Here is a 22,999-nt window from a genome sequence, read left to right as displayed (position 1 = left end):
CTTCATCTAATGTAACTTTCAAGTAATATAACGTTGCCAGAAAATTAATGCCACAGATAGGTAGTAGAATTGAGATTATCTCATTACATAGGACTTGGAGAAAAATTCAGATGGATAGCATTTTGTGAATACAAGAACACACCAAAATATTCAATTTGATATTGATATAGTTTGGAGGACAGGAGTAAAAAGGGAGGTGAAGTTTCTCTAGGATGAGCTCTAAATATTTTTGGGTTTTAAATTTAATTAGGATTACTCATTTATGCTTAGATACCCATAAATGCTTTTTGAGGAGATACAGATAAACACAGTAAAGATGCAGCTAACTGGAGAAAAAAACATTTCTAACTAAGCAAGGATGCTGAAGTCAAGAGAACTGGTCTTTGCTAATCTGAGATTTTAGACGAGTTGCTCATGGGACTGAACTAGTGACCCTGGAATTTCCTTATTTTATGAGATAGCTTTAGCAGCTTATGGAAAAATTGAGCATCTGGAATCTGAACTAACTGCAATGGGTGGGAAAATGAAACAGTTTCAACTATATCAGCTTTCTGACATCTACCCATGAGAACTGACAGAAGGGAAAAAACCATCATAATCAATGATTGGGAGAGAGGCAATAATCACTTTTGAGCAGCAGCAGTATATTTTAGGCCATTGTAACCCTGCTGGGTGACACTCCAATAGACTTTTAGGAAAGAGGTCTGCTTCCAGCCACATTATAAAGGCATGGTGTAGAGAGAGGAGACTCTGGCATGGAGTTTCTGGAGTCTTTCTGTAATCTCTTGAACCACATATGAGCAGAAAGAGTGTCTTCCTTCAGGACCATTACTGCATGAGTTTTATGTGAGCAGGATTATCAGAAGAAAAGTAAACATTAACAAACACTGCAGACTCATGAAAGCAGGCTAGTGAGTGAAAGCATCAGATCAGCAAGTGTCACATGGACAGACTGTAGCAGATGTTGATAAAATGGCTCCAGAAGACTCTCAGGTTTTTCTTATTACTCAAGTTCATTATATCACATCCTACTAAAAAAGTAGTATTCTGAGAGCCGATGGCTTTTTGTAAAATCTGACACACTACTTCACTGTTTATCACATCAAGCATGATCATAATACATAAAAGTGAGGAGTTTGTATCATTTTTTAAGGTAGAGAAGTTAGTTTCCTCAATCATTCCTCAATCATTATGATTCCTCAATCATAATCCTGCTTAATGGGAAGATTTGCAACTTTTAACAAAACAGAATTCAGACTGCAAATGAGTTATTGTTACTTCTGCATGTCATCCTCAAACCACACTTGCATTTTTTCCGTGCCTGAAGGGACTAGGGCATAAATATTACATAAACCATATACCAGGAACCTAGTACACACATAAAAAGTTCCATAGTGGACACTCAAATACAAGGTATTCTTTTTAATTTCCATATATCTCTCACTGTCCTGCTAGGATTTACAGTGAAACATGTTGTTAATCTAGAAATAGATGTAGAATAATACATAAACCTAAAGGCTGTACCTTCCTTTCATACCTCTTAACACTAGCACTGGTGAGTCATTCTGTAGGCAATTATAAAAAATCTGAAATCTCTATACAGGTAGCCGTTGTCTTCATGGGAGATTTCAGCTTCCCAAACATCAGCTGGGAATACCATACTGCTGTTTCAAGCAGGTCTGGGAAGTTCCTGCAGTTGGTTGAAGATCATTTCTTGTCGGAAATATTCAGTAAGCCAGCTAGGAAGGACTCACAGTAGATATAATGGTAGGCGACTGTCTTGGCCACAGATTCATGGAATGGTTGAGTTTAAAATTTTCAGTGTAATGAGAAAAAAGTTCACTAGAGTTCCGACCCTGCTATTCAAGAGACTAAACTTCAAGCTATGCAGGGAGACACTTCACAGTATCCCCTGGGAATCTGCTTTTCAGGGCTTAGGGGTCCACAAGTGTTGGTCAGTTTTGAAGAACTACTATTTAGAAGCAGAGAATCAGGCAGTCCCATTGTGTCGCAAGTCAAGCAAGCAGGGTAGAAGACCAGCCTGGCTGAACAGGGAACTCTTCTTGGGAGTGAGGAGGAAAAAGAGATTACCCAATCTCTAGAATCAAGGTCAGGCTTTGCAGGAACGTTACAGAGATGTGGTTCACAAATGTAGGGAGGTGACACAAAAAGGCCAAAGCTCAACTAAAGTTTCAACTGGCTGTTGTTGTACCAGACAATGAGAAAGGATTTTTCAAACTGTTAGAAGCAAGAGGACATCCGAGGAAAATATAGGAACCATACCTGTCCATACATGTTGAAGATGGTCCCCTAGCAAATAGGGATGCAGAAGAAGCGAAGGCATTCAATGCATTTTTTTGCCTTAGTCTTTAATACTAAAGATAGACCTTGAGCTGCCCAGTCCTCTGAGCTGGAGGACCACAACTGCAGGAGCAGTGACTTTCTGTTCGAGGACAAAGAGAGTATAAGGGTCTAGATTTATCAGTTGAATGTTTGTAAGTCCATGAGGCCTGGTGAGATACATGGAGATACATCCAGAGTACTGAATGAGCTAGTGGATGTGATAGCAGGACCCCTTTCAAGCATTTACCGGAGGTTGTGGGCATCTGGGGAGGTCGACATTGATGGGAAGTTGGCCAACATTATTCTGATTTACAAGAAGGGCGGGATGGGATGGGATGGGATGGGATGGGATGGGATGGGATGGGATGGGATGGGATGGGATGGGATAGTTGGAAGGGACCTACAAGAATCGTTTAGTCCAACTACTTCACTACTCCTTGGCTGACTGGAAGGTAAAGCCTGTTACGAAGGGCATTGGCCAAATACTTGGCACTGACAGGTTTGGGGCATTGATCACCTTTCTAGAGAGCCTGTTCCAGGATCTGACCACCTTCCTGGTAAAGAAGGGTTTCTAGATGTTGAGTCTGAACCCTGGCTCCTCAAGTGGCTCTTCCTCCAGTAGTGAGGGCAGAGGATTAGCTGCTGGCACCGCTACCAGTGGCAATGGATGAGGTACCAGGGAGCTTGTCTGCGATGGATATTGCAGGGCTGCTGCAGGGAACTGGGTCAGGGCAGGGAGACCCTCCTGCAGGCCCAGCAGACGAAGGCTTCCCTGTGGCACCGTCGCACAGCCACATGTATAAGTTCTTCCATTAATGTTGCTGTGTACTCTAGGAGGGGGTCCTGCAGCATCTGACTTGAAGTTCTTTGTCCATCCCGTGGTTGGTCAGGATGTCCATAACCATGTCCTCCACCATGACTGCCTCCGTCTGGCTGCCATTGAAGTTCTGCTACAGTGTTGGCTGGAGCCAGGGCAGCAGGATCTCAAGGAAGGATGGGAGGGCCTTGAAAAGCTGGAGGCTGCCCGCAGGATCTCTGGGCATCCCTTCCTAAGCCCACGGTTGGGACACTCCAGGGTGGTGGAGGTCCTGGGCGGCTGTGTCTGGACCTCCTTCCCCCTGGTGGATGATGACTGTTGATGTTTCAGATGGAGTGATGACATGCTCCTTGTAGTCATCGTCCGCTCTCACCGAGTGCAGTATGGACATGATCACCCTCTTGCAGGGGAGGCACTCAGGCTCATTATCAGCCCACCGCAGGATGCAGATGTAACAAAATCAGTGGAGGCATGGCATAACAAAGCGATCCCTGCTCTGTCTGGAAGTGGTGTGTCTGGGCATGGCCACTCCTGGCTCCTCCCGGACCTCTTCTTCCTCGGGCAGTGAGGACAATGTGGGCCAAGGATTGGCTGCTCGCACCCCCACCGGTGGCAATGGACGAGGTGCCAGGGAGCCTGTCTGCGATGGATGTTGCGGAGCTGCTGTGTGGGACTGAACTGGGGCTGGGAGACGCTCCTGCAGGCCCAGCAGACGAAAGGCTTCCCTGCGGCACCGTTGCACAGCGACACGTATGAGTTCGTGCACAAACGCCTCCGTGTAGTCGAGGAGGGAGTCCTACAGCATGTGAACTAGATGTTGTTTGTCCATCCCATGGCTGGTCAAGATGTCGATAGCTATGACATGCCCCACCATGGCTGCCTCCCTCGGGCTGCCGCTGAAGATGTGCCGGAGTGTGGCCTGGAGCCAGGTTAGCAGGGTCTCGAGGAAGGAAGGGAGGGCCTGGAAAAGTCTCGCTCATTCCTCCAGCTGGAGGCTGCCCACAGGAGCTCTGGGCATGTGGTTGGGGCACTCCAAGGTGGTGGAGGTCCTGGGCAGCTGGGTCATCAGGAGCTCCTTCCCCCGGCAGACAATGACTATTGGTGGAGCAAAGACATTCTTCCCATAGTCATCATCCGCTCGCACCAAGTGTAGTATGGATGTGATCCCCCTCTTGCGGAGGGGACACTTGGGCTTATCATCAGCCCACCGCAGGATGCAGGGGTAATAAAATGGGTGGAGGCATGGCATAACAAAGCTGGGCTCCTCCCAGCTGTCCAGGCAGATGGGACAGTGGTCCTTCAGCTGTGTGGCCATGCTTTTCCCTGCCTGTGGTGGGCTGGGGGGAGTGGTGGAGGCCGTGTTGCTCCCTCTCGCTGGTGCTGCAGCAGTGGGTGTTGTGCTAGAAAAGGAAGAGAGGCCACAGTTGTTGGCTGCCATGGGGACAGGTGGAAGAAATGTCCAGGTCCCTCAAGAGGAAAACCCTTCCAGCTCCCCAGGGTGAGGTGTCCTCTCCCAGCTCACCTCTGCTGCTGTGAGTGCACCTCATCGGTGCCCTGACTGCCTGAAGCAGGCCCAAGAAAAGTCCTCCAATGGCCAAGAACAGCAGGACTTGTACAGCACTCCAGCCACGCAAAGTGCTCAGTTGGAGTGCATGAACCCCCTGCATGAGACTCCACCTGGATACAAGCAGTGAAAGATGCATCTCATCGTTCCGGGATGTCAAATTCCATCACTACGTGACATCACAGCACAATACTTGGAGACATCTCAGTCCACCTCTTGGTGCCATGGGAACACACTGCTTGGGGACTCAGTGAAATCAACACCCAAAGAACTTAACCACTCCTCATAGCACATGCCTTCCAGCCCTTCCACCAGCTTTGTTACCCTCTTCTGGATGCATTCAAGTACCTTGATGACCTTCTTAAATTGCAGGGCCCAGAACTGCGCACAGAACTCAAGCTGAGGCCGCATGCCACTAAATACAGTGGGTTAATCACCTCTTCTAACTAGCTGGTTAAACTGTGCTCAATACATGCCAGCATGTGGTTGCCCTCTTGGCTACCAGGGCACACTGCTGATGCATATTGAGCCTGCTGTCCCAGAGCTGCTTTGGCCCAGTCCCAGAGCTACAGCATCACTGGCATAAGTGAAACCTGGTGGCACGAGTGCTGTGACTGGTGTGCTGTGATGGATGGTTATAGGCTTTTCAGGAGGGATAGACGAGGCAGATGAGGTTGGCACTTGGCGCTGTTTGTCGGGGAGGGGCTGGACTCTGTGGCACTTGCAGTTGTTGACAACACATTTGAGAGCCTCTGAGTCTTCTATCAACCACCAAGCCAGGAAAACACCGGTGAATTATTCTACAAGGAATTAAGGGGTATCTCTAGATCAGCTGCCCTTGTCCAGCTTATTATTTTACTTTTGTTCTCCTCTAAACTCCCTCTAGTATTTCTAAATCCTTAATGGGAACAGGGCCCAGAGAAAGGAACACACTGTTCTGCTATAATGGCCCTCATTGCATTCTGTGTCTTTTCAGCTATTTTATGTGATACAATATTATGCTTTGGTATTTTCTGATTGCTATACAAACCATTAATATCCTGGCTTTCTGCAGGTCTGCATAACACAAATCCCATGGAAATCAATGCAATATGTCCTCAGTATATTTATAGTGCAAAATGTAAGAGAATTTTTAGAGCTCCAAATTGTTAGAAACATAGTTAGTATTATGCCTCAGAAATGCAGACATAATGGATGCTGACTCTGACACATAACAGATAGCAGGGTTAACATATGTTAGTTAATAGCTTAGATGCCCATTCAGGCATTTGCACGTCCAAGAATCAGAATAACACAGGAAAGTGTAACAACTGCCTGACATTTTAAATTGTGCAACCATTTGTAGGGGGAACAAGGGATGGGTGGAGGAAGAATTGACTGTGATGTCTGAATGTTGGTAGTGTTATATGGCCACTTATCTTCCCCATAGCCTTTAGACTGAGGTAGGCTTTCTCAAATCAGATCTCTTAGATGCAGTACAAGCAGGAAGGATGCTTGCATGCAGGGGATTAAAATCCACATAAAATCACAACAGAGTTGCAGGCCCTGCATTTGGTCCTCCGGAGCTCTTCTGTTTATAATCCTGTGGTGCTCCATAGTGTTTAAGGAGGTGGAATTACCATTATTCTAGTCAGGATCACAAGGAGTAGCACACAGCAAATAGGTGGTCGTCATATCATAAAAGGCGTAGATGCGTTCTTGCTATTTTTTGGAGTCCTAAAACGAAATATCTTTCTGATGCTCTTTCAAGCCAATAAACACTACATCTCTGCTCTGAGATTTTGCTTATACTTAGCTAAGTCCTTTTAAAGCTGTTATTGAATAAATAATAGTTAAATACCTGACTGCCTTCTCTTCCATGTGTGAGCAAGTTCCTTATAGCTACAGTGACATGAATAAAAGAGTCTTATACTGCTGTTGTGCTACAAGGGGGTTAGCCTTAGAGACAGGAAAATCAGTAGGAGTCCATTCCATGAATGAACTGTGAAGATTATGTCTTGGTAATGTTATTCATCTTGAGTAAGTCCCTTATTGCACACACAAAAAGTCTGCTTCGTTAAGGAAAGTACAATCTTAACACTGAGTTAAAAGCCTTAGGATATGGCCTAGTATTTTTAACTTTTAAATTGGCCCTGTAATGGAACAATATGTGCTACTTGTTCTTATGCAATAAATACCAAAAATTGTTTTGTTGTATTCTTGTTGTTACCAGGCTTGTATTGTGCAATAAACTGTAAAAATACTTTAAAAACAATATGGTGTTAATAAAGGCCATATTAATTGGATTGCCTGTGAGTTTTCTGCTAAATTCATTGTATGCTGCCTATTTTTAACAGCACATTTATGTACTAGCAAGTATAAAAGATTTTTAGGAGTTGGTATTTTAATAAAACTTCAGAAATGTTTTTATGGTGCATTTTTACATTTCTGTTAAGTTGTACAGAAAATAAATAGTTTTTGTCTCATGTTTATGTCTTCATATGGAGATGAGTGCCGTAATAAAAGCATCCAAAATAATAAGATTAACCAGGAATTGCCAGTTACCTATCTCCTATACAGGAAGAAGGGGCTGTGTTGCTGTACAAAATATTAATAAAATTTAAATATATCCCATGCCAATATGTAAATTTTACCAAAGGCAGAAAGTTGAAGGGATTCAGAAAATCATAATATATGGGCTCGGTGTATGTATGGGCATGTCCACATGCATGTACCATGTACCTAGGTATTGATAGAACATGAAGGTGTTATTGTGTTTATACATAATTAAGTTAGGCAGATTTAACAGACAACCTGATACGCGCAGTTCAGTGTTGATTAAGCACTAGTTGATGTTACTACGAGAAAGCTTACCTTGCTCATTAACGGTTACTTGCCATAAACTTTCATAAGCCTTTCCACGAAGCCCTTCATACTAATGATTATCACAGACAGGGTTCGTGACTAGCCAAACTAACCTAGCTTGGTAATCAGTATGTTCCCAAAAAGGAATGACAATTTACATTGATAAGTCTCTGTAGTTCCCAGTTTCTGTATGTAGCCTTCCTTAACATTCTAATTTGGAGGCACACTCTACATTTCCTGTCATCCATGTTCCTTCATATGAGAAAGATTCTACTTTCAGCATGTTTTGTCAGTTAATTGCTGAGCTTATGAGGCTTTTTCTAACACAGGATGTGATGCCAGTTTATATCCACTTAGGTAAAGCCCATTTCTTGCTCAAGCCAACTTTAAAATCTCCAGTGGAAAGACAAGTAAACCAGCCAAGGATGAAAACATGGAGGCTGATTCTGTTTTCTACGGTACACAGAAGGCAGGCTGGAAAGGCACAGCTGAGTCCCCAGTTCCTCTGGTCACATAACTTTGTAACTGAAAGTTGGAACGGGAGGACAGTCCCATCGTGTTCTCTCCCTCCCCCAGTCAATGTGACTCTCCGTCCTTCCTGGTACCATGTCCTGAAGGAAAGGAGGCTAAAGATGGCCAAAGAGGGCAAGGCAAGAATGGGGCTTTGTATCTACCACCCAAGCTTCTGCATTTTGTGACTTTACAACCGCTGTGGGAGATAGCAAGTGTTAGCTGCAGAAAACTCCAGCACAGGAAGATTTGTCATCAACTGCAGCTACACCTCTGTGTTGGACGAGGACGATGAATGTAATAGAAAATCATATTGTGATTAGATTCAGTTTTGAACAAAAGACAAATTATTTATTTCTTTCTTCAAATGAAGCATAACACTAAGGTATAAAGGGAGTATAAATAACATCTGATTGTGCTCCTAAGCTCCATGCTATAACTTTCTTGCAATGACATCCTTCAACAAATTAACTACATCATTACTGTTAAGTATTAATTGCACAAAACAGATACACAAAATATATAATGAGCTAGAAAGAGGACAACATTCTTCCATTATGACAAACAACTGTAACAAGAAATGGAAAAAAACCCCAATAGATCTACGCTTACACAGATGGCAACACTGAGAGTTTTAAGTCCTCTCCTTGAACACATTACATGTGATAAATAATATGCAAAATATTTAAAGAATTTTATTGTTGCTTACAGAAGATACTTAGCAAGCAAAGAGACAGTAGCAATCACTGCCTCATGTCTCATATCCCCATCATTCAATGCAATTTTTTTTACATTTCATGCAATAATCCTGAGCTTATTTTCAGTAACATTGAAATGTCATCTATATTAATTACCAAATACATACAGAGCCCAACTATAGGGTCTATTGTATTATTAAGGCATGAAAAAAGAATAACAGTTTATTAACTCTGAATGCCACAAATACAGCACAGCAGTTAGAAGGCTCAAAAAAGCTCAGAAAGTACCAGTGATTTCTGTGCCAAGGTCCTCCCAGAACATGACTGTGAATCAGCTCCCGAAAAGGTACACAATCAAATCCTGGCCTTGCTGACATCAGGGAGTTTTGCCATTGCCTTGACTGCTGGACCAAGCTTCAGAGCTGTCAGGAGTGACTCAGACTCCTTTTCATATCCCCAAAATATTGTCAAAGTTCCTTTCACTCAAGTCAAGTATGAATTTAAAAAACAATACATACATATTGTTTTCTTAATTAGTATCCTAAGTCTATGGAAACGTTCCATCCATTATACAGTATGGCAATTAATAAAAAGCCTTTTTAGGAAAACCTTATCTATTAGTCTGATTTGTTAGTACATTAAAAGAAGGGGGAAGTATGAAAAGAACCCCTGCCAAGTCTATGCTCTACTTACAAATTATTTTTAATTTTTAAATGAAAGACTTTGGTAGGCCAAACCAAGGATATGTGATGCAATTCTGTTCTGCATGGCTCTTCTCAAACACAAAGAGCACCACAGTCCTTTCCAGCCATCATGTGAAGAGTTTATTATCTGCATAAATTGTACGGGGCTAGTAGCATCTGGGTTGTGCAGTTCTTCACCTAGCCTCTATTTTACATTGAAGAAGTTCTAGCACAATGCCCTTTAGCGAGTCAGGGTCTTCCAGTTAAGTTTACTAAACCATTGAAACCAAGGCCAAACTGGTAGTAAGACTTACTTCATAATGCAATCATATGCATGCCCCCACACTGGGAACTAAAATAGCTAACTCCTCTAACTCTGGTACTGCTATTGCCTATCTCTTTCGTAGATATTTGCCTAGTTGAGCTAAGATCCAGTAAACTTATCCTTCATCTACAGGTGGCCCACAGTCTGCTGTAGAAAGAAACATGGTATGCAAGAGGGGTAGATTCTTTTATGCAGCCTTTGTGTATTCTTATTTCTATGTTTGCACTCCTTGCACGCACAAGACAGCCCTTGACAAGGATGGTCCAATTCTGTCTGCTGCAAGGCTCTGAAAACTTTGTAGATGCACAAATCCAACTTAATTAATTTAATCTAAAATACCGAGTAACAACATTAAAAAAAAAAATGGTTCATCACAATAAACCACTCAGGAAACTCATTACCGTCTTATCTGAGATAGAAGGAGAAAAAAAAGGTTGTTGATATAGGAGTTACTGAGTTTGAATTTGTGTGGGTTTTGGTTAACTTCTACTAATAAATAAGTTAAAGATGGCTAAGGCTATAAATTGGTACTGTTTCATTTATAAATAGTCACTTTATTTCTATTCTCTTCTAAAAAAAGTGTTAAGGAAAAAGGTGGCAGAAGGATTACAGGTTGTAAATTGTAATTTGGTTGTTAGGCTGTAAAAATCAAACGTAAGTGAAGTTGAGCACAGTGTAAGAAAAAGCCAGGTTTTAATTAACTTATTTACAAGTTCATAAAATCAACTGAACTGGAGTAAATGTTCTGTGTTTGTCACCAATATTTTATTGTAACTGGTAACTTGCACGCTTTATAGTAGAAGAACAAAAAGAAAATAAAGTTCACTATATACAGCCTTTGTACAGGCTACTTGACTATACACAAGGCATAGTGATCATAACACAACCTAGTCTTCATAGTAATTTGTGCACAAAAAGACACCAATCAGACATAATGTGAACATTACAGTGAAATGACATCACAAGTCCAGTGAAAATTCAGCATAATACAAAACATATTGATCTACTGCAAATTACATCCTTTAAAACAATAAGCCTTTATTCAGTAGTAACTTAACCAGAGTCTGATGCAGAGATTTGTTGTGTAGTTATGAGTCTTTTAAGTGAAGCAACCTCCGCAGATAAGTTTGCTATGCCCTGCTTCAAATACAGGTTCTCTGACTCAGAGACATTGTAGAGACTGTCTTTCATGTCAACAACTCCAGTTTTGCAACCACTCTGAATTTTTACATTGAGTTCCTTCTGATGCCAGAGTTCTGGTTTAAGTGACCAGTCTTGAATGTTGGTCACTTGAACTGAGAAAGGAGTGTGAGAAGAATGCACCAAGTTTTGTGTGCCATGTTTTTCAAGCTCAAAATGTCTTTTTGAGGACATGTCAATGGGTGATGTCAATTTCTGTGTTGCATCATAGTCATTATCCACTGCTTCCACTTTAACTTGCATGGCTTTGGCTTTAATTCGAAGCTTGTGAGGCAAAGCTGAAGAATTCACTTCTGGAACTTTAACTGTTGCATGAACATTTTTATGTTCAACGGGGGAGTGGATTGGACCCTTAGGAACCTGTTGTTCATCTTCTCCATCAGATGACTTTCCAACTACACCTTCATCAGTTTCTGACGTTCTGGGGGAATTACTAGAGGATCTATTAACTTGCAAGAGAGGAGGAGAATGTGAGTACACGTTAAAGGTAGCTCCCATGTAGCTTGGATATATGGATGCTTTATATGAACCTCTGTCATCTCTTGGCTCTCTCTCCAATTCCATGGGCTCCTGTTTTATAATCTGAAACTTATTTTCAGGACTTCTGCAGTTGTTTTGTATACGACTTGGTTGAGTATGCTCTATGGATGATATTTCAGACACATCGGACATTGAGCTTTGAGGAGAATGTTTAATGACAGAAATACAACTGCTACCAACTATAGATGGTTCGTGTTCATCTACAAATGAGTTAATATTTGATTTGGAACTCTGATAGTCTTGGAAATACACAGTTGTTGAGCTACTGAGTTTCTGTATCTCTTGGGCATAGGCTGCAGAACTAATTAAACCAAACTTCAGCTTCAGTGAAAGCAGCTCCGCCTTCAAAGTGGCATTCTCCTCTCCCAGTGCAATTAGTTTGTTCTCTAAGACAAGGTCATTCAATCGTCGTTTTTCACGAGATCTTTTGGCAGCTTCATTATTTTTCCGCCTTTTCTCCCAATACATAGCATCTTTCTTTTCATCTGGAATGAATTCTCGCTTTCTCCGGCAAGCTGAAGATTTGCTTTTCCCACTACTTGCTTCAGTGAGTTGCATATCTTCATTTGTAGACAATTCTTCAGACACTTCTGCTAAAGTAGACTTAAGTACCATGATTTTGTCCACGTTGCTACTTGTGTCAACAGGTCCGTGTTCCTTTTTAAGGGTCTGCATTTTTCTCAGCTGCATCAGAAACAATTTGTAGTAAAACTACAATGAGCAACAGAGTAAGCTATTTCCCCAGTACTTCTTGCTCCACAACTTGAAAAACAGAGTCATTTTAACTCCATGCACATTCTTCCTTTTCTTTCATTTCTCAAGAGAGAAGTGTCTAGAACCAATTTTCTTGGCAGAGGCAATGGGAATCTTCTTAAAACCCTAGAATAAATAGAGAATTTGATTACTATTTAGGAATTGCTGGTTCAGGACATGCAAAAGTAGCTTTTGATAAAAAGCTTAGACTAGCATTTGGTTCATTAAACCTGCTGTAATATGAAGATAGCTCAACACTGAAACAACTGATGTTTTAAATTTATGATACCTAGGTAGCAGATTTGCTTCCAAAACAAGTATAATAGGAACGGGAAAAAAATCAGTAAAAAAATATTTGAGTTTTGATCCTCCCGTAATTTTGTCACAGAACATTCCATGGTATCACTGACCAGTCTAAACCTCCAACACTTAACACCACAAGACACCAGGCATGTTGATGAGCAGCACTGGAAAATATCTGGTTCTTCCACATTAAAGCACCTCTTCTGAAATCAGCTGTAGCGTGTGACTTAGAAATGCTATATATTTGTGTCTTTCATGGATTTAAAGTAACATAAGCTGATTTAGACAAGCTGGAGTGCTTTCTATTGTCTTAAAATAACACCACTATCCATTAAAGTGCTTAAAGATTTAATTATTGCTATGTATCCTACATATACATATATATCTATATACAAGTGTTTACACATACACATACTTGTAATTTTAAAATGCTTTTTTGATCAATCCTATAGTTCAACCTAGTAAACGCACACATTTAATTTGGAAAAATATCTAACTATTTAAAAAATATTGACAAGAAAAAATGTATTACATAATTTTCCTTTTTTCTACCAAAAGAGAACTTTAAAATCAGCATTGAACACTACATTAGAGAAATACCATTTAATTAATAATCTGTATTTGAAAAATAGTCTTACTATATGAAAGTAAACTTTAATACCACTGAGGCATGCACACATTTAGAAAGCAGTTTTTGCATTAAAGTGGAAGTTTACATCTAAGAAGTCATACTAGAGTAGATCTAAAAGTCATACTTTTAACAAAGGAATACTAGCTTAACCTTTAGATGTAGACATTTTAATCATTAAAATTGAACTTAAGATTTAAATTGGCCTTTGTTTTATTTGGTCCCTCTTAATGCAAGAAATACTTAATTCTCATAAAATCATTTGATCTTGATCTGAGATATACCTTCTCAATACCTCATTTTCCACAGTCAGTCATGTTCCTGATAAAATAAACATAGTATGCCAACTGCTTTTTTTAGAACTGGCTATTGAATCAGCAATGATTCTTGCCTGTATAACAAAAAAATAAAAATCAACCATTTCAGATGAATGTCACTATTTATCAGGAATGTTTTTGCAATGACTAATGGAACTAATTTTAACGTTATCAGTTAGGAAAGTTAGAAAAGAATTAATTAATTGTATTCTGCCTATTTTTCTTTTCCAGAAGGCAAAGAGGAGTGAGTGATGTAATAACAATTAAGCAGGGTCATAAAGACCCAGGTTTCAAGCTGAGTTCTGTTCCATCAAACCATGCCAACTCTTCTGTCATGAAAAATTAACACATTTAATAGAACAGCTAAGTAGAATTTCCTAAATTCCATGGTTAATTACTGACATGTAATTATTTGTCTTCGATAATACAGCCTTAACGAAAATAGTTAGAAGCCAGCCACACCAAAGGCAGCATTTAAACTTTTAGCGCAAAAGAAGCACCACAAATTTCCATTTTTGTAAAGGCGAAGCGTATCTCTAATATACAAACAATTACCTAGTTAGATCCTAATCCAAAATTCAAACTAGGGCCAAACAGAGATTTCTGTCGAGTTAAATAGGAGCTGGATCAGGTTTAAAAACAAAAATAAGCCCCACAACAAAGCAATACCAGTTTGTCCAAACATTTGGTAAAATTTCATTTACTGAAGAAGCTGTATAGACATTCTGTCCATTTCACTGCTAATCTTTGAACTTGTTGGTTTAAATCTAGTGCAACACAACATTAAAAAACAAAAATGATTGCTGAATCACAGTATTTAAAAACAAAAAAGATAAGGCCACCTGAATGTCTGTGGCATTTGTAGAATATTCAGTCTCTGTAACATGGTTTCATATTAAAAGAAGAAAAATACTGTGATTTTTATTTCTTTATTGTGTAGCACTGGGAAAGCATTGGTATTGATGTGTAACTCTTGACATACAACACCATTCACTTGTATCACTAACAACTTATGTATTTCTTAGGAAATGCATAACTAACAGCACGCAGCAGGGAACATTATAACATGCACTGAATACCTACAAATATCATCGCTTCTTTCATAGTATGCATCTCAGCCAACTCTCATTGAAGTCGAGAGAGTTCAAACTTTTGTGACACTTCAGGCCATTATCAATGGAGAGGTCTTATTGAATTTACTAGAGAGCTACACCCAAATCCAAATAGAAGAATTTATGCTCTTAAAAAAAAGATAGCAATATAGACATACAATATTATTTTCTATGTATTTATCTGCCATACAGCCTGGAACATCTACACTTACTTGAAACAGTTGCCAGAGCGTGGAAGTACTTATAAACATAGGATTTGTTTGTATTTTAGAAAAATAAACTATGCATACACAGACTTTACACAACTTTTTTTTTCCTCTTTTATTCCAATCTTCCATTTCCAGATGATTTAGAAGCCGTACGTTCAGTCTTGAACAAGACTGTTTCAGGATAAGAACTATGACTCTGTGCCTATCTGTATGGTCTCCAGCTCAAAGTGATTCCACTTTGGTGTTTGTCCAATACTGTGATCTAGGAAAAATACTAATCATGATAATAATAATTATAAAAATAATAATTAGCAAAAAGCTGTTGGTTTGGGGTTTTTTTAATTAAATGAATTTACACCAAAGGCATACTTCATCAGTATGACCATCTATGTATCAGTAAAAACTCAACTGCACGTGCGAACAGTCTCCTGCAGCCTACCCGTGGCACTGAGCTGCACTTAACAACCCAACAACCTGCACAGTTCATGTCCCTTGTTCCACTGGACTTCTACAGCCTGGGCCATTCCCGTATACAATCTGCTCACTGTAGCACTTGATAACTCCTGTTTTGCCCAGTCTTCCTCCTGTACAGATTGTTCCTGGCACGAACACATAGAACATAAGTAGCATGCAAGTCTACTGCAAATATTGTTTATCAAAACGACCGTGGTTTTGCACTCATTCAACTTTGCTCTCTGCCAGAGTCCATCAGTAAAGACATCAAGACAGACGTGTAACCCACTGACATAGTCTCAACTGGTTTTCTATTTATAGATTTAGTTCTAATGACATTACTTCAGTGGACTAAAAAACCAACAATAAATCTTTAGCTCTTTCCACATCTTCCTTGAGCACTTTTATCTTGGTAACTGGAATTGGTGCTTTAAAAACAGGAGTCAAAGCTCTTTTTTATTAATACTTCTTCATGTAGATCAGCCCAATGCTAAGTCTGTAAACAAATTAAATTCCATCTGATGATAATGGCAAAATGCCTTCAATGAAACCAGCCATTTCACTTCACTTGCATTTTAGAATTCCACTGAAAAACATCAGTATTTACACATAAATTAATGAACTGTAATGATTCCTCTGACTATATCTCAAATTCCAATATTTTCCCTTATGATTAATTTTTCAATTGCTTTATCACTCCCTCATAAAGTGTTATAAAACCAACATTTAATACTGCCTTACATTAGTCCCTGTTAAAGATATTTTTTTTTAGTTGGTTGATGTTAATGGCATTGAGTGCCAATTCAACAATGTAATAACAGTCGACCCTATTAACTTAATTATAGACTCAGTCTTGCTCCCACAGCAATTTTGCCATTGGCTTCAATAGAAGAGGGATACAATCCTAGATACAAGTATTAATGACACTGTTCTGTAGAACTCATGCTGTTGAAGCAAGAAATTACATACGCACAAATCATGAAAAGTTAATTTATCCATGGACTTCAAAAAAATACTTAAGTGATCTGATTGCATCAAAATAGTACATTAAGGATCTGATCCTGGGGATTTGTGAATTCACACTGTAGTAACTGAAACGTTTCAAAAGGTTGAAGGACAAAGCCACAATCTTTCTTTTCTCTCTTCTGTGTAATTTAATTACAGAAGTAATTTCTGCTTTAGAGAATGCATGCAGGCCTCCTCATACATCTATGTTTCCCCACAAAGTAACTGCATATTATTGTTATTATTTGTATTTAGAAAAATATTTCATGCTATCTCCAAGCATAATTTCTCAAAAATATCATAGAATGAGATAACTGCTTGCTTAATTCTATTGCTCAAACATTTTGACAGTGATTCTATGAAACTAAATGAAATCCCATTTCAAGCAGTTGGATGCTCCAACACAATTTCTGTATTGCCACATGTCCAACATATTTCTCTCTCAGTCCTTCAAAAATGGGAGAAACTAACAGCTAAGTACAACCTTTTATTCCGAAGAAGAAGTATGCCTTTATCACAATCACCACTATATGGCAAACTGCAAACCAACAATAAAAGCTTGTACTGATAAGTACATTTTTAGTTGTTCTTGTCCATGTTTTGCATAAGTATCATTAATTATATTACTACAGACATTCTGTCAGAAGTTATGTTTTGAAAATCTGTCTACATACCAGAAGAGCTAGTGTAAAACCTATTCACAGATACCAAAATGACCCATTTGCATTCCAAACCATGAAAAACTGAAGAATATAGTTTGCACTTCATCTTCAAAGTGTTTTAAAACTATCTGTCTCAAGACTTTTAAGAGGTACAGAAAAAATATTCTCATTGCACAAGCAGGACAGAAGGCTGAGTTTACATTTAGGTGGTGAATACACAGCCTGCCTGACCACTGCTGAAATACTTCGGAGCCACTCTACCACTTTCACAGACAAAAATTTTGCCATGAATTCATGCACCTCTTAAGCCTATCAGAATTCAGGAATCCTGTCAAATAGAGGATGTGGCCCCTTTTCAATCTCCACCGAAATCCTTCAACATACTTTTTCTGCCTTTTACCTAGCACTGTAGGTAAAATTACATTCATGTTTAAGAAAAGCTTTAATGCTGGCTCCACTAGAAGAGTGATAATATCCTCGGGATAGATTTGCAGCTAAGATGGTCTAAACAATATAGAGCAAATGAAGTTAAAACTTCCTGGGGAAAAAAAACCTAGGTGACTGCATTTTATGCTGTGATGGACACGTTATCCACAGTCACAAAAGAGGAAAGTATTAACAGTACAAATGCTACCACCAATTACTGCCATCATGTAGTTGCACCCATAGAGACCATGAATCCATTACAACAGCATGGAGCAATGCAGAACTATTGATCCTGTACACAGTTCCCTTTTCTTACAACTTCATAGGCATCTTAAGTGCTTACGGTTTCAGGATCAACATGTAATTAGGTCAGTGGAACGCTGATGATGATAGCTTTGTACAAGATGACCTATTTTTGCTAAAATGTTGATCGTCTTCTTGAAAGAAAAGAAAGGGAGATGTCTACACAATACAGTACACTGGGAACATCAAAACCCACTTATTACGACACTTTTCAAACAAATACTAAAAAAATTAGTAAGATAGTCATGAAACTTGAAACATTATTGCACGGTCATATTACCCACCTCCAAGCTGTACCCAGAAAGTTGATGTCATATGTAATTTTTACAAAAGGCACTCGTTGTTAGGGAAATTACTTAAGTTACTGTTTATCTTAATAACTACAAATTAACTCATTAAAGTACAGCCTGCTTCCCAAAAGTAAATTACACAAATTATGCAAATAAAATTATTATTTGGAGAGCATGAAACATATGTTAAAGGTAGCTGTTGCTCAAAAAAGTCAGTCAAGGTTAATAGGTGCAAATTCGACCTATATCTTGTTCCATTGCCTTTGGAAGACAGGATGATTCTATAAGATCTGTTCAATTTTTCGAAACAAGCTGTTAACTACTCTGATTATAGGGGAGGGGAGCGGGGGTGGGGTAGAGGGGAACAACACAAAATCTAAAAATGTTATTGAAAACACCATAAAAAAATTTAAAGCTGAGAAACGAAGGAAATATAACTATAACTTGCATAAAAATGTAATTATATACATGTAATATATAACCATATGTGTATGTGTATATACATCATGCCATTTTAAATATCACATCACTTTCCAGTATTATTATAAAGCCTCAAAGGAAACAAAGGTTATTGAAGTTCAGTACTAGGTCAATATATTTCTCTGCATTTCAACAGCCACTTGACAGCAGGAAAGACTGGACTGCAAAAAGCTCCAAGTTGATAGTAACAATGTCCTAGGAAAACAATCTCAGCTTTCACCTAGCTAAGAACCATTATAACAAAAACAACCTCAAACAAACAAAAGCAAATGTTAATTATTCTGACAACAAATGGCTTTCTGTTATTGAGCTGCATTCTTAAAATGCCAATCATGGACTAGACCTTCAGCTACCCTAAATTTATATAGCGCTATTTAAAGGCAGCAGAATTATGTCAATTAATCCCAGCTGATGCTTTAAACATGCATCTTGTTATATAACAAATGAAGTACAAATACGTAAAACAAACACTGCTGGTAAAACGTTGATATCTTCCACTCACTGTGAATACAACAGAGAAATAGCAATCGTTAGAGCTCCGATTCTACAACTTAAAAAGTAGGAAGACCACTGCCCGTACCGAGCTCACTATTTTCTTTACTGGGTTGCATTCCACTCCTAAGAGGAGTACTTGCAGCACTGGCACCTATACCAGTAAACTGCTGTGCAGCCACCTCTGTATCATAGACTAGTTAACTAGTCAAATGCTTTAAGACAGACTGAAAATTATACTACGATGGAGCAATTCAGAAAGGGGGGGGGGGGGAACCCTATCTTAAATAAGACATTTTTTCTGATACAAGATACATTTGTGTAATACAGGCCACCAGATTCAGTCTCATAGTATGCTAATCTGGACACGGATCAATTCAAAACACGACTAGGCTATCCAAAGAGGTCTTAATAATAATTCATTTCACATCTATCTTTAAACACAACAAGGTTTTCAGAATGTTGCTTCTGCCACATTTTGAGTAAAGTCCAAGTATATCCTTTCTTACACCATCTTATTTTCGAAAGTCATGCTTAGCATCAGTAGTAGACAGATATACCTTTTTTAAAATCACAGGGGGGTGTTTGAATTATTTTCAAATACTGTAAAATGGAAATCAACTGTCATTTTCTTTTAGAAAGGACTGCAGGACTTGGCCATCTATTCGCATTTTATTTCTATTACATATCCTAAGCACATTTATATCTCATAACTGGCTGTAATGATCATGGCAAGGTCACCTAGAAGAGTCAATTAAGCTGATGAGTCAGACACATTGCTTAACAGTGTGTAATAAGACTCAAACAGAGGATTTTATTGTTCATATTATTGCATCATAGTGATGTTATAACAGCAGCAAGATTGCTGTCTGGAAAAAACTATTGCATAAGGATAGTTTGCATAACTCCTTGTTAAAATAAGTCAATGTAAAATGAGCTAAAGATTTATTCTATTCATGACTTTTATGTCAAGATAAAAGGATTGAAAAAAAGCAGTGTGGTACTGAAATCTATCACAGTATTTAGCCTTTATTGCAATAGAAGGAATATATGTTCTACGAATTTTGGCCAAAGCATGACAAATACCATTCCTTCTTAGAGTGAGATAAGCTGTGGAGGTCACATAAGTTCATATTGCTCATGGGAAGACTCTTAAGCTTTTTGACACCTTTCAGATCGGTTCCTTTAAAAAAAAAAACAAACAAAAAAACCCACACAGCAGAAACTTGAGGCTTTGAAGTCAAACCAAGGAAGCTGCATATTTTAAAAGCTAGTTAAGAGCCCTTTGGAGAACAAGATGCATTAAAAACATAAAGTAAATAAAAATGGAACGTAGAGGCAGATCTATTCTAAGGAGTGTTAGCACTTCCAACACTCAAAGACATCTGTGACGTAAGAATTTCTATAATAATAACTGCTAGTGTCATCGCTATTAAAGATCTTTACTCACCAATCTTTGAACTTGTTAGTTTAAAATCAGGTCTTCGGGCCAAAACTAGAATCCTTATTCATTCAAGTTTCCCATCAAAGTCAACATTTCGATTGATAAAAGACCATAGAAGTGATGCACGTAGCAATATTTTAAACGAGGCTCTGGACTGAATTAATTACCGAGCAGGGCAAAGACGACTCCAAGTAGGTTACACACACAGGAGCAAACACAATGAAACCGAGCGCAATCATTCAAGTGACAAGGACAAGCCAAAAAAGAAACAGGTTTGTCTTTGACACAACAGTAACTCCGAGACAGCTTCACGACCGAAGCCGCACTTGACCCCAGCACTCAAACATATCAAAGTTTGCACACGTTATCAAAAATACCGCATTTAAAAGACGACCTACGGCAGGTACAGCGGAACGCAACGTGGGATCCGGAGGGTTTTTGCTCACCAGCACAGCGCCGGCGGTCTGGAGGGCCGTTCTAACCACACGCGAGAACCCAAGTTGTCACCCCGGCGCTCCGAGCCGCGGGACCCAGCGACTCGCCGAAGCCCCCGATCCGGGCGATGCCCGCGTTGCTGTTGTTGTCGCCGCCCGTTACGTAACGGCGGAGCCCCGGGGCCGCCCCGCGCCCACCTGCGGGCGGCGCGGGGCCCTTTGTCCGCGGCGGGGCGGGGGGAGCGGCGGCTCCGCATGGCGCCCGGCCCGCCCGCCGCCGCCCCAGCCCAGAACAAAGGGGCTGCGGGGCGGCGCCAGCGCCCCCGCCGCACCGGCCCGCTCGCGGGGCGCTGCCTCACGGCACGACGCCGACACCCTCCCTTCTGTTTTTTTCCCTGTTTGTTACGAAAGCCCGTAAGCGCGGCGCCCGGGAGAGACGCCTTCCTAAAAATACAGCCTGATCGCAGCGTCCTCCAAGGCGCAGGGATAAAATATCCCAACCGAGGGGCCTCGAACGCGCGCGGCTCCAGAGAAAAGCCCAGAAACATCACAAGATCGCCGAAACGCGAGGGAGCTCCGACAGCCTCGCCGAGAGTCGCCCGCGATCGCGCCTCCCCGCATCCCCCGCGAAGGGCGGCGACACCCGTGACAGCGGCGGGCGCCAGGGCGAGACCGTCCCGGGCTTCTTTGTAGCGAGATTACAGAATGGCATCATCGGCCCCTCTCCCCGGCCCGGCTGCCAGCAAATCCCGCGGTTACATAATGCAACATTTCCAGGAACTATCGTGCGATCGCTCCCCGCAGCGCCGGGAAAAGAGCGACAGAGGGGCGGCCAAAGGGGCCACTGGCCCCGCATCGCCCCAGCTCCGGGGCGCGGCCGTCGCTCGCGACACAGCCCGGTTCCGCCGGGGATCGGGGGGACGTAGTCCCCCGCACGCTGCGCTGCCCGGGGACGAAAGAGGACACAGCTAACCGCACGCTGCGAGAGCTCGGGGAAGAGAGGAACCCGGGCCCCCGCACGCTGCGAGGCTCCGGGGGAGGGGAAGGCACCGAGCCCCCCGCACGCCGCGCCAGGATCCGGTCCCCCCGCACGCCGCGCTGCCCCAGGGAGGGGGGATCAAGCCCGCCGCGCGCTGCGAGGCCTGGGGGACACCGGCTCCCGTTCCTCCTCCCGCACGCTGCGCTTTCCGCGAAACAGAGGGACCAGCCCCACGCACGCCGCATCGGGATGCGGCCCTCCCGCACGCTGCGAGACCTCGGGGAAGAGAGGGACCCAGCCCCCCGCACGCCGCGCCGCCCGCGGACCATCAGGACCCTTCCCCCCGCCGGGTCCCCTCCCCGGGCGGCGGCGGCCGGAGCCGCTCAGGCTCGCGTTATGCAACAGCCGCCCCGGCCGAGGCGAGCCGGACGCCCCAAGCCCCGCTCCGTGCGCCTCCTCACCTGCAGCGCGCGGCGAGGCGCCGAGCATCCCCCGCCCCGCGCCGGGCGAGGCGTGCTGCGCTGCGGAGCCGTGACGCGCCGTGCACAGGCAGGCGGGCAGGCAGCAGAGCGGCTGGGCGGGAGCGTGCGGCGGCGCGGAGGGATGTGTGTTAGTAGGTCAGGGCTGCGCGGCGCGGGGCTCATAGCCCGCATGCCAGCCGCGCCGCGACGTGACGGGCGGCCGCGCCGCTCCAATCGGCGCCGGCGGCCGCCGCGAGACGGCGAATGGGAGCGGGTGGGGCGGGGCGCGGGGCGGTGCTGCCGTACAGTAGGTCTGTGTACTGGCGATTGCATAACCGCCGGCGGGGCGGGGGGCGGTGCGGGGCGGGGGGCGACGGCGCTTACGTAACCGCGGCGGCGGCCGCTCGCAGGGGGGCGCTCGCCTCGCGCCGCGGAGAGGGGGCGCGCCCGGACCCCTCGGAGGAGAATGGGGGTGGGGGGTCGCAGCCCCGGCGCTCCCGTGGCGTCATCGGCGTGTGAAAAATCGAACCCCGCGCTGCCGAGGCGCGTCCCTGAATTAGGGAATGGGGTCGGCTGCGCTCAGCCTGTGGATGTGTCGGGAAAAAACACGGGGTGTTGCTTAACAAGTGCGCGCGTTATGGGCTGCGAACGGGGTTTTGCGAAAGGATTTGCAATAGATAGAGGGGGGTTGTATTAGGGAATGGAGTCAGGAATGGCTTAAAGC

At 42.3% G+C, this 22,999-nt stretch overlaps 1 protein-coding gene across 3 annotated transcripts; it reads right to left on the bottom strand.

Moving 5' to 3' along the window:
- Positions 1–8,449: 8,449 nt before the first annotated feature.
- NFIL3 (nuclear factor, interleukin 3 regulated) lies at positions 8,450–22,490 on the bottom strand. Of its 3 annotated transcripts, none has more exons than XM_054054592.1 (2): positions 22,276–22,490; positions 8,450–12,403 (listed from the first exon to the last, which is right to left on the bottom strand). In XM_054054592.1, the coding sequence occupies exon 2, from the start codon at positions 12,212–12,214 to the stop codon at positions 10,838–10,840; it is 1,377 nt and encodes a 458-aa protein (XP_053910567.1). In that variant the 5' UTR covers positions 12,215–12,403; positions 22,276–22,490; the 3' UTR covers positions 8,450–10,837. The 3 variants fall into 3 exon arrangements, with proteins under 3 accessions (XP_053910567.1, XP_053910568.1, XP_053910569.1); XM_054054593.1 differs by lacking the exon at positions 22,276–22,490 and adding an exon at positions 20,848–20,986; XM_054054594.1 differs by lacking the exon at positions 22,276–22,490 and adding an exon at positions 20,408–20,701.
- Between the last annotated feature and the right edge of the window lie 509 nt (positions 22,491–22,999).

This window comes from Cuculus canorus, chromosome Z (genome assembly GCF_017976375.1).
Source record: "Cuculus canorus isolate bCucCan1 chromosome Z, bCucCan1.pri, whole genome shotgun sequence".
Lineage (NCBI taxonomy): Eukaryota > Metazoa > Chordata > Aves > Cuculiformes > Cuculidae > Cuculus > Cuculus canorus.
This window is presented reverse-complemented; position numbering and strand designations above follow the sequence as displayed.

What these genes read in the sequence shown, in the direction of transcription:
- NFIL3 (XM_054054592.1), bottom strand. Translation starts at nt 12,214, where the DNA reads ATGCAGCTGAGAAAAATGCAGACCCTTAAAAAGGAACACGGACCTGTT.